The sequence below is a fragment of the Panthera tigris genome, chromosome B2 (assembly GCF_018350195.1).
Source record: "Panthera tigris isolate Pti1 chromosome B2, P.tigris_Pti1_mat1.1, whole genome shotgun sequence".
NCBI classification, from domain to species: Eukaryota; Metazoa; Chordata; class Mammalia; order Carnivora; family Felidae; genus Panthera; species Panthera tigris.
In genome coordinates, this window is record NC_056664.1 from 135,671,482 (window position 1) to 135,683,643 (window position 12,162).

Sequence of the window (12,162 nt, forward strand, 5' to 3'; positions counted from 1 at the left end):
CAGATTCCCCTCCCTCTCTCCTTCTCTTTTTTCTTCCTTCTTTCTTTCTTTTCTCCCTTCCTTCCTTCCCTTCTTCTTCCTTCCTTGCATGTTCTTGTTTTATTTTGGACTGGCCTACGGCATGGGTGGCCACTGTTGACCTAAGGAGGAGTTAGGATTCACCACTGTCACCTACAAAGGGGTAACTGTCTTTTCAATATTTGTCTTTACAGCTGATTGTGGAGGAGGGAGAGCATCTCTGCCCCACTGTTGTAACACTTTGGGTCTGTTAAAGCATGACACATATATTTGCGATGTGACAACGTTAACATTTTTCTAACTCTTTTTTATACAACTTTTTACTTCTTTGTACTGCTCTCAAGAGCCACTCATAATATCTTGGTAACTGCATGAGATCCCAGGGCCAGAGACTGGCCACTCCTGGCATTGTGATTAGAGTCATTTAATACCCAAGGCCATGACTAACATCTGGCAACAAAAGCTCCTCTAGGTGTCACATGTCCTGGGACCTTGGGTGAGGGCAAAAAGGGAGCACCTTATTATTGTGAGTCAGTACCATGGTCAAGAGAAAAGTCGAGGACCAGGCGGGTCCATCCAGGGCACCGCTGAGAAGTGACAGACCCTCACCACAATCAATACCCGTGCAACCAGAAAGCCTAAAATCAGTTTCAAGTAGCCATACCCACCTTTGTCTTATCTTCATACCCAGGCTTTTAATAATATAGGTCTATTTTTTTGGATGTTTACAGAAAGCAGTCAACTGAGCTATTCGTGGAAAGGTTTGTGGGTTTGGTTAACGAGGTGGAGGAGTATTACATTTCAGCTGGAAACACATCCCTAGAATGCCAAAACCTTTATTCCAAAGTCTGGATTCCTGGTGCAATCGGAGGCACACGGCAATAGTGTGTCTGTTCAGAGGCTGGGGTGGGGGCTGGGGCCAGCAAGGCATTTGATCCGAGCGTATTCCAGAAGGCTTTTATTGTTAAATTACATTCTTCGGGAAAAACCGCCCATGTCACATTTTGTAAACTTGATATCCATACACTTTTGACTGGCATTCTATTTTAGCCATAAGCCTATGATTTACAGCAAGCCTGTTTTCCCTCTTGCTTAGGGTGGCAGCAGAAAGCTTGGGGCGCTTTCCGGGCTCCAAGGATGAGGAGCAAAAGGCGCCCGGGTTTTGCTTCTCCCCAATAACGCTGACCCTGGCTGTGCCACTCTGCTCTCAGGGAGCAGACGGCAAGCTTCTCCTCACTCCCCCCTGCCATCCATCCAGCTGGGTGCAGCAGCTCGGGCTGCCGTGCCTGCCGGGAGGGGCTGCGAAGTGCCCTGCCTACTGGCTGCCTCCCGAATCCCTGCCATTGCACACACAAACACATCCACACACACTCTGCCTCGCTCACGCACGGAGCTACACGCACACGCGAGCGCATTCCTCCCTTCATTCTCTGTCTCAGCCCCTGACTTCTACAAGCCCATGGAACATTTCTGGAAAGACACTCTTGATCCAGCAGGGTAGGGTTGTTTTGATTTCTCTCTTTGTAGCTTTAGCATTTTGAGAAAGCAACTTACCTTTCTGGCCAGTGTCTGTATCCTAGCAGGGAGATGAGGATTTGCTGCTTTCAGTTGGTTTCTGTGTGTATCTCCTTTTCCTTCCAGGACTTGTAGGATTCTTTGTGTAATTTATGTATAATTGGGTGGGTACTGATTTTTAAGAGCCCTATGAAGTGCTTTTGCATGTGTTTAAAAAAGACATTTGAAAATTGGAAGTGTGGTTTATGGAAACGAAATCATCTGTAAAAAAATTGCTTTGGAAAGTAATGGTTGCTGGCCATAAAGAGACATATCTGTGATTCACCTAATGTGTTTTTAACCCTTTCTTTGCCTACAATCTATGGCTATTGATGCTAAGCTCAATTTTGTCTTCATATTAAACTCACTACATCTTCATATTGTCCAAAAATCATCTGTCTGTTCTTGTAAGAACTAGGTAAAACGTGTACTTATTAGTATTTAAAAACAAAACAAAACAAAACCACCTACTCTTAGTAACAGCAACCTTGGCATTTATCTGTGCCACGAACGTTTTGTTGGGTACTCTGTTGGCTGTTTGGAATAGCAGTTAAAGCAAAGCATTGATGATCATATCAGGTGGTTGTATCAGAGTCTATTAGGCTGGGGCAAAGGAAGTTTATCACAAAGTATAAACTACCGAGGATTGTGGGTGCACAATATATTACCCGTATCTTTTGTGTGGTGTATACAGATATATATGTTGCTTGTGTGTGTATGCTTAGATTTTAATTCAGTTAAAAACTTTTTTTCTCTTTCTTTTTCATCTGAATATTTGATTCTGCATAGCGTAGCCGAAGTGAACGGAAAAGGTCCAATTGTAGGACTAAAGAACAGAAATGTAGTATTGCAGGTCAAAATTTGTTGGTTAGACCACCAGTGTAACATAGTGGCCAGAGAGTTGGTTAATGAATTGAGGTTACATTTCGTATGAAAAGGTCCCATTTCACATGCAACTTTCTGAAGTTTTGGTTGCATAACCTGTGGAAGACACGAACACCCATGTGTGCCTAACCAAAGGTTTTCGTGAATCATCGTTCACATGAGAATTCATAATGGGAGCATACAGTACCGTGGTCCAACACAAACATGCAAGCCAGGCTGGGAGCATCTCAGAAGGTCGTGGCTAGAAGACCACTCTGGGGCAATTTTGCAGATGAGGAAACTGAGGTCTGGCACTGTGCTTCTGATGGCAGAGTGCAGCTCTTCCTGTAGGTACACCTTTGAATCTCCGTCCCCCTTCCCCTCCCCCCCCCCCACCCCCCCCCCCCCAGATGTCTCCTCTCAGTGCCTGCAGCTGCTAAATATAGCTGTCTGTGGCTGGCTGCACATGCAACCGCACACCCCATTCTATCTGCCATATCTCAGTTACAGAGTGGCCCTCCCCAGGGTCATTCTATGTACACACTACATATTTCCAGCCAACTAGGAGAGTGAATCAAACAGAAAGAGAGACAAACAGAGATAGAACGAAGTCTGGCTTGGGGCACATAAGGCAGCACCGGACAGAAAGCCGGCCCCTGGATTAGGCTCGCGAGTTTGTTTTAAACCTCGTCTTCCCTGGGCCACCTTTAGGAGATCCCGCTGCGTCCCCCTCCCGCCCTGTCCTCCTCCTGCAGTGAAATTTAGCCTCCAACCCGCAGCGACAAGTAAAGTAAAGTTCAGGGAAGCTGCTCTTTGGGATCGCTCCAAAACGAGTTGCTGCCCGGAGTGATGTTTAAACCAATGTCAGTGCAAGGCAACAGCCCCTGGCCGGCTTCCAGCACCTTTGTGATGCATACGAGCGCGGGAGACCGGTACTTAAAGTTGGAGACTCGAAGCCCGGGAGTCGGCTGAGCGCGCTCGCGCCGGGCTGCACTTGCTCGCGTCTGGCCGCCGGGCTCCGCGGGACGGGCCGGCTCCCGGGGCAGGGCCAGAGCTCGCTTCGCGGTGGGACATGCGCTGCGCCGCCTCTAACCGCGGGCTGTGCTCTTCTTCCAGGTGGCCGGTCGGCTGCTGAGCCCTCTGCCGCGCGGGGAGACCGTGTGCGCCTTGCCCACGGCCACTGACCATGACCATGACCCTCCACACCAAAGCGTCTGGAATGGCCCTGCTGCATCAAATCCAAGGGAACGAGCTGGAGACCCTGAACCGCCCGCAGCTCAAGATCCCCCTGGAGCGGCCCCTGGGCGAGGTGTACGTGGACGGCAGCAAGCCCGCCGTGTACAGCTATCCCGAGGGCGCCGCGTACGACTTCAACGCCGCGCCCGCCGCCTCCGCGCCGGTCTACGGCCAGCCGGGCCTCGCCTATGGCTCCGGGTCCGAGGCGGCGGCGTTCGGCGCCAACGGCCTGGGGGGCTTCCCGCCGCTCAACAGCGTGTCTCCGAGCCCGCTGGTGCTGCTGCACCCGCCGCCGCAGCTCTCGCCCTTCCTGCACCCCCACGGCCAGCAGGTGCCCTATTACCTGGAGAACGAGCCGAGCGGCTACGCCGTGCGCGAGGCCGGTCCTCCCGCGTTCTACAGGTACCCGCGCCGCGCGCCGCGCCGCGCCGCGCCACGTCGGGGTGGCCCGCCGCGCGCCCGGCGGTCGGGAGGGAGGGAGGGGGCCGCGCCGCCGGGAGCTCGCCGGAGGCCGCAGGCTGCGGGGCCGAAACCGGGCAGCCCGGCCGCAGGGGCTGCGGGACGCGCGGCCCGACCCGGGTCGGGGGGCGGCGGTGGTTGGTAGATCTTGGTTCGAGAGCCAAGTTCTCTCGCTTGGCAGCAGCTTAAAGAAAATGCTGTTCTCCACCCCCTACCATCTGCGTAAGAGGCAGCTCCGAAAACCCGTGGGCTTCCTAACTCATTTTGGAAAATCGTATAAAGCGGCAGTTATTTGTTGGGGGAAACACCCCAAGGCAAAAACAAAACAAAACAAAACAAAACACCCACAACAAAAACCCCAGCAAAGCTCTTGGAGTCCCTAGTCAATGTCCTGCTTTGGTATTTAAGGCTAGAGGTGTTTGGGGTTAGCGGAGCTCCGAGTTTAATTTATTACTACTGTTATTTGCAATTATTTTTTAATGTGCTCGCAAAATTTCCTTTCATCTAGAATTTCGGATTAGAAATATGCACGCTACTATTATGGTGACGATGATTTTTGTTTGTTTGTTTTAGCAAGCAATTCCCAGCACCTACTTTCTCCCCCTTCCTCTCCATCCCAAGTTCAAGGGCTTTTGGATTGAATTGCGCTCCTCAGATGAGCAATAGAAGAACTGAATGAGTCTGAACAAGTTTCTGATTTCTGAGTTATCTGGCTGGGTCAGTGTTGGAGCAGATTGCTGGCGTATGACTTCTGACAGTCGAAGATTTATAGGTGTCTTGTCAGTTTACAACATGTGGCATCAAAGAGCGTTTTGAAATAACTCTTCTAGCTAAGTTACATCTCCGGCCTACCGGGCAGAGAATGCCCCCCCCCCCTCCCCCGCAGTGGTGTGCGGGCTCAGGTGGGTTCTGTGCCTTTCAGTCTGTAGAAGCGGTGTGAGCATTCCAGGACATGCAGTAACACATTTGTGACTTAAGTGGCCAGTGTTTTGTGTCTTTATTCTCCCCCACCCCCACCCCCATCCCCAGGATTATACTTTTCTCCCTTCTCCCCTTCCCCTTTGACAGTTTCTCTGTTCTCTTTCTGATGGGCCTGGGAAGGGCTTAGGTGGGTGACCCTGATGAACACCTGTGCCCTAGCCATCCAAGGCCAGTTAGACTCTGGAGTGGGTTTGGAAGGCCTCAGGGTGCCCACATGGCTGGGTACTAAGTTAGGCACAGACTGCAGACTGGTGCCTGGACTGGCCTCCTGCCCTCACCTGGACCCTTGTGCATTGCAAGCCGCAGACTGTTTTCTATTCAGTGTTCTATTTCCAGAGATATTCATAGCAGAAGAAACAGGAGGAAGGCACAGTTTGGCCCCAGATGATACGGAAGGGCATCCTCTTGGGGTATCTGAACATACCCCCTATCCTTCAACCTTCTCAAAGGACTTCAGAGCATCCCACAGCCAGACAGGTTCAGACTGAATTATTACTTAAAAGACAAAGAATGAACAAAACTTTAAAAAGTTGGCATATTTCAAATTAATTTTACTTGTTTTAATTCAGGGTTAAAATGGAAAGAGAAAGAATCTCTTCCTTTTTTTTTTTTTTTTAAAGTGTTAGAACAAAATATAACGATTAAGTCTTATTCTCACAACCTTTTAAACTCCTCAGTGTGAAGGAAGGCACTGGTATGATGTGAATTCCATAACCTTCTGGTGGACTCCAGAAACTATTTTCCTCTCCATTTAATTTTCAGTTCTTTTATTGCAAATTAATCCTACTGAATTCAATGGGCACTAATGAGACTGCTCCTTGGTGGATTATTTACTGCCTTGCTACTAATTACAAAGTGAGCATGGTCACATAAAGAGGGGACCACATTTTATTCAGAATTGTTCATCATCCCAGTGACAAATAATATCACTATGATATGCCCCATCTTAAACTTTTTGCATTGGATGATATTCAAATATGTTTGGAATAGTGAAAAAAAATGACACGGAACTTTAATAATGAAGTAAAAATTCATACACGTTGGATTCCATGTGGAAACTCCGTTTCAGAATGATTTTTTTCTCTGTAGTTTATTTCCTATAACATCCTTGGTTTGAATGCTGCCTCTCAGGAACCAGGGCAGAAGAGACGACTTCATGCAGGTGTTGTTTCAAATGGACAGATGTTATTTAATATTTTTACCCTCTCAGTTTTCGTGTTTGAATAACTCTGGGTACAAAGAATTGACCAGGCTCTTGTAGAAACTGTCTCTTGTCTTCAGTAGTTTCCAAAGTTTTGGGAGTTGAAAGCAGTGTTTTGAAACTGCTTGTCATAACCCAGGGGATCATGAAATCAGTTTAGTGATTCCAGAGCATTTTTTCTTAAGGAATAAAATAGAAAAGAATATCATAGAAGATATCAGAGTGCATGATATTTAGTAAGGGTGGGTTTTGTTCTGGAAAATTTGTTTTAATTATATATGCTTGTATGAGCCGACTATGATGTAAAACGTATTTCTTGCTGTGGAAGTTTGAAAGTTAGTGGCCTAACGTGTTATGACCAGTAGAGACAAAAAATTCGGGTAAGTGGTCGGTCGTTTTAGCTACACAAACTAAAAAGCTATTTAAATCGTCTTTATTTTATTTCCCCCCTAGAAGTTAGCTGGTGTCTTCAGGTCAGTTAGATTAAGCTTTACTATTTTTGATTCTTAACTTTTCCATTTGTAAAATGGTGCTGTCATGTGGATTGTCCCGCTGAATGTCCCGCTGGGATGTTCAGAGAATTTATGTGAAGTTCACATCATTTAGCATGAAGATATTATGGTTACTTTCTTCTAGGGGCCACAATATGCAGCCATAGCGATCTATAGAGGAATGTAATAGATAAAACTGCCCTGGGCATACAATAATGTGAGAAAGATGGTCACGCGTCCCAACCAATTGTTGAGAGGGAATACATTTGTAAACAGGCAGAGCTGTGACTTTGCAAGATGTGTCTTACCTGAAATTTCATAGTGAAGGCAACTGGGAGTCATCTCAGCCTCGGTTCGTTATAGTGTTCAAACAACCTAGGAGGTTTGAATAAAACTAAAGGTGAAATGTAATTATATCCACCTTGTTTTTAAAAATTCAGGTTAAGTATTTAGTGCTCCGCATTCATTTCAGTTTTACTACTCAATATTCTTAAAGGCTCAATATTGCCCCCGCTTCTTCCCCAAAACTTAGCAAACACACTGATTTTTTGCATCAGAGTCAATGCCCAGTAATTGGTATGCTGGCTGTGTGCATATTTTGAGTGAATAGTATGTACTTTGGTGATCATTTAAAACTATTTCTCAACTTCGAATAAAGCTCATTTCTAGGGAGAGATTTGAAGAGCTAATTTTCAAGTTTCCAATAATTCTTTCCTTGTATTTAGGTGATATTTTAGGACCCTTTATATCTGCTCTCATTTTATTCATTTAAGTTGCTACTGTTTACCTGACATTTTGCGTTGGTCTAAGAATAGTTGAAGGCGCCACATACTGCCTCGAGAATGAGTGGATTTTAGGTTGAAAGCAGAATCACATCTTGAATCCCCATTTCATTTTCACCTACTCCATGTGGCTTGTACCTATTTGGTAGAAAGCCTCTGAGAGATAATTGCCACTTATTCTAATCTGCTTTCTCGCACTCAGTTAATTTGGATCCTTGGATTGCTTTTGTGAATATATGTATTTCGGATGTGACATTCAGGATTTGGGAAGATCCCGCTTTAGCATTTTGGTTTCCTCTTGTTTTAAGACTATAAAAGAAGGGGGCAGGGGGCAAGAAAACAATGGCGGGAAACATACATATCAGGAAAAACTATACCAGATGGCAAACTTTCTGTTAATGATAAGATATTAATAATTTTGTCAGGTGGGATAATATATATGAAAGCAGTGCATAAACTATCCAAGAGTTCGATATTGTATTATTTCTTTCACCCAGTAATATTCATTCTGGTGCTTTTGCAAGCTAAAAGATAGTAGGAAAGGACAAATTTAAGTGGTCAGGAGTTTCACTGCAAATATAAATTAATGGTAATGTGAGATCATTTTTCTGTGGAAGTCAAATTTAAATAAAATCTTTATCACCATCCGCAATATTTGTTTGCAGCCAGGCTTCTCATAAATAACGTTTGTTTATAGATACATTTTAAAAAGTCAAAACCCTGATTATGTGAAAATAGTTTTACACAAGGAAAGACATGAATTATAATTATATTTTTTTTCTAAAACACCTACTCAGCACAAAACTAATACATCTGACTCCTCCTTGCGACATTAGTATTATTTTTAATGTAACTTTAGAAGAACCCGGCACAAGGAACCGCATGCTAAATGTGTTCCTCTCTTTTCCAGGATACATTGAACGGACAGGACAAATTAGTCAGTTAGCTTCATTCCAAGACGCTGTTTGCTTTTTGAAGCAGGAAAGCATAGAACGGCCACAACTGTTTAGCACCAAGGCGCACACTCCAGAGAAAGATGCTTTATAAATCCCCAAAACGCAGGCACTTGAACACAGACCGACCAAAGTGAAAGTGTGAGAGATTTCATAGAAAGGAGGCAGCCTGTCAAAGCCATCAAGTAGTTTTATTTTATATTTTAAGCATTGCCAGTGCATTGACAGATAATGCCATTTTTTGAAAAGGTGTGTTTGAGCTGTTCCCTGCTCCACCCCGAAAACGCGACGCTCCTGCTGCACTCTGAAATCCGGAGAATTCAGTGGGCTGGAGGTGAAGCCCCTTTATGATATTCTTGATCTCATGAGGAAAGAAACCATACTTGCTGAGTTTTGCACCTCGGAGAATATTGTTAGGAATTTCGAGGGAGGCTCTGCATTAATCAGCAACACTTTCAATTATATGTATATGTTTAGACCCTATTAAGAATATGACAGGTAGAAAGACAACTCTTTTGGTCCCAGCAGACGAAATTGGATGTAGTTTAAGAAGGTAAATAATTTCAAGAAGCTGGGTCGATTAAGAAACGGTGTGACTGCCACTTGTAAGTGATGTGGTGCTGTGCTGAAGAGAGAATGTTGCGGGTGGTAGTGGGGGTGGTGAGAATGAGAACCGTAGTGACAGTGGCAGTGAAGTTCTGGTGTTAGCTGGGGTAGGCAGCATTCTAGATGTCTGTTTCACAGCCTGGAGAGGTTTATCCCACGCTGAAATCCAATTCTTGTAATGTACTTCACTTATTTTGGGGTGGTTATAATTTAAGTAAATAGTCAATATTTCAATGATGATATTATCAATTATATGAATACCATAAATCTAATAAGTACTTATGACTACTATGCAGAAAATTTGAAAAGAAATCTCCAAACAAGCCTGGATTTTTTTTTTTTTTTTTTTTTTTTTTTTTGGTTTTCCCTCTGCACGTTTTCGAGGGACAGAATTGGGTCCTTAGTCTGCTGCAACATCTATTTTAATTGTGTGCTCATTGATGAGATAGTAGGCTAGTTTGTCTTGTAATTTTCTACTTTCTGTGAATTACGCCTTGGGAAAAATAGAAGTTCACTTAAAGCCAATAAAGCTCATTAAGAAACGTTCAGGACTAGATATTTCCAAATAAGCCCTGGATAAACTCGGATGGGGCTCTTCTTTTTTATTTTTTTATTCCTTATTTTTTGGTAATGTTTATTTATTTTTGAGAGAGAGAGAGACAGACAGAGCATGAGCAGGGGAGAGGCAGAGAGAGGGGGAGACACAGAATCCGAAGCAGGCTCCAGGCTCCGAGCTGTCAGCACAGAGCCCGCCGCGGGGCTCAAACCCACAAACCGTGAGATCCTGACCTGAGCCGTGGGGCGCTTAAGAGTGAGCCACCCAGGCGCCCCAGGGCTCTTCTTTTAGACAGTTCCCCAAGTGTTGTCAGTTTCAGGGGGGAGAGAATGGCCTCCGCATTTTAACGCTCAGATTCTCACCTCGGGCTCAGAAGCTCCAGAGGGGTCTGGTCCCAAAGCCCCCTGCTGCCATTCCCAGCCTGCATCCTCCTCCAGCTGGGGGGCTCCTTCTGCCAGTTGCCAAACAGCGGCTTGTGTAGGGCCCCAGCCGCCGATGTGGGTGTGCCAGGCACCACTTCCTGGGCAGTTTTCTTGGCAACTTGACTCACTTTTCTCATAGAAAGACTTGGGATTTTTTTCCTTTAAGATCCTGGAGGTAAAAGACAATTTTCTTTTAATTTCCCTGCAACTAAATGCTGTTAGAAATAGTAATTTTTGCATTGGCATACTTCCTCGGTTTTCTGCTGATTTTTTAAGTAATCCGTACTCATAGTTTCTCCTTTCTTTGCTTTATTTTCTAATGTTCTTTAAACTTTTTGGCTTCTTTCCCCCTATCAAGTTAGTTTTCTTTTCTTTCTTTCTTTCTTTCTTTCTTTCTTTCTTTCTTTCTTTCTTTCTTCTTTCTTTTTCCGTTTTAGTTGCTCCCTCTGCATATTCCCAGATTTTTTTTCTTCCACCTATTCTGGTTTATTTCTTTATTGACCTGTTTCATCTGTTATTTTAATGAAATTTGGAACGGGGCTCAATAGAGTTCCTACCTAGCACGGGAAAGCCAGTGTTATAAGAATAACCCAGAATAGCATTAACTACAGTAAAAGCTTTAAAAACAATTTTTTTTCTTGTCTCTAAGGATAGAAATTAAAAACAAAACAAAACAAAATCAGAAAGAAATTTTCACTTAAGTGGGATTGCTTTGACAGTTCACTCATTCATTCATTTGGTTACCTTGTCTCATGTGTATAGTTCATCAGTGGCACAGATGAAATAAAACACATTTTTGTATTTCTAGCAGTTCACATATCAGTGTTAGTGCACAGTAGGTATGTGGATGGGGGGAGCCTGAGGGCCAGTCTTCTGCATGTGTATTTGTATGGAGATAACTGAAGGGCAGCCTTGGCCGCTGTCTCTCTCAAAGTTCTAGGTCCATGTGAATTTACACAAGTCATTTAAAGCTCACTGGAACTTTTCCTTCTGTCAACAAAAACACTCCTTTTTGAACAGTCAGGTGCATCCATGATTCATTTTACTTACATCACTAAAGTATTTTCATTGATGTGTTTTTTTTTGTTTTGTTGTTATTTGTCTGTTTTTTGCTTTTGTGAAATTTTTGCAATACGACATTGCCAGAAACATAATTGATTTTAAGGGTCCCTTCTGTTAACTTTACGTTTTCTGCCTTTTTTTTAGAAGACCTTACAAATGATTACATTTATTTCTGCAAGAATATTTCGAGCAATTCAGAAAGAAAGGATGTACCTTCTGAGTACAAGATACAATTTACTTACATGGAGAAATTATTTTCTTTAACGCTCTGAAAACCCCGTGGGACCTTTGGAAATCTGTTTGCTTTCTAATAGGAGGAATCCCTGAGCACTGGTCCAAACAGAGATGTATCTTATTCAATGCATTCATCTCAGCTCTTAGCAACGTGCGTGGCACGTGGAAGTCCTGAGAAGCTTTTAGCTGAGTGGATGGCTGCTGGTAGGCAGCAAACATCAGTTACACGGATTCGTTCATGTCCCTTACTGGAAGAATGGCCATTCAGGAGGGGGTCTTTAGATGTGATTGGAGGAGTGCGGGGAGTTTGTGAATCCCTCTCCCTCAGGAATAAAAGTAGAAAGGAGTCCGAGGGATGTTCCAAGTACAGTTGATTCTCCTTATTCGGGATTCCATATTTTCGAATTTGCCTACTTGCTAAAATTTATTTATAACCCCCAAATCAGTACTCATGGCACTTTCTCGGGCATTCGCAGACATGTGCAGAGTGGGGAAAAATTTGAGTCATCTGACATGCATGTTCCCAGCTGAGGTCAAACAAGGCGACACGCTGCCTTCTTGTGTCAGCTCTCCTACTGTGAACAAGTGTCCTGTGTGTGTCCATGCAGTGCCACGCTTTTTTTTTTTTTTTTGGCATTTTTGTGCTCTCTGTGGGTGACTTTGCTGTTTAAAAGGACCCCCAAGCATAATGCTGGAGTGCTGTCTAATGTTCCTAAGTGCAAGAAGGCTGTGATGTGTCTGAT

The 12,162-nt window shown here is 44.3% G+C and overlaps 1 protein-coding gene across 1 annotated transcript in view; it reads left to right on the plus strand.

Annotated features, from left to right (window-relative positions):
• Positions 1-12,162, plus strand: part of ESR1 (estrogen receptor 1) — a 436,996-nt gene that overhangs the window by 163,952 nt on the left and 260,882 nt on the right. Inside the window, exon 4 of the mRNA XM_042987330.1 lies at positions 3,553-4,074. Within this exon, the coding sequence (XP_042843264.1) occupies positions 3,623-4,074 (452 nt within the window). The 5' untranslated portion in view covers positions 3,553-3,622. The remainder of the gene's footprint in view (positions 1-3,552; positions 4,075-12,162) is intronic.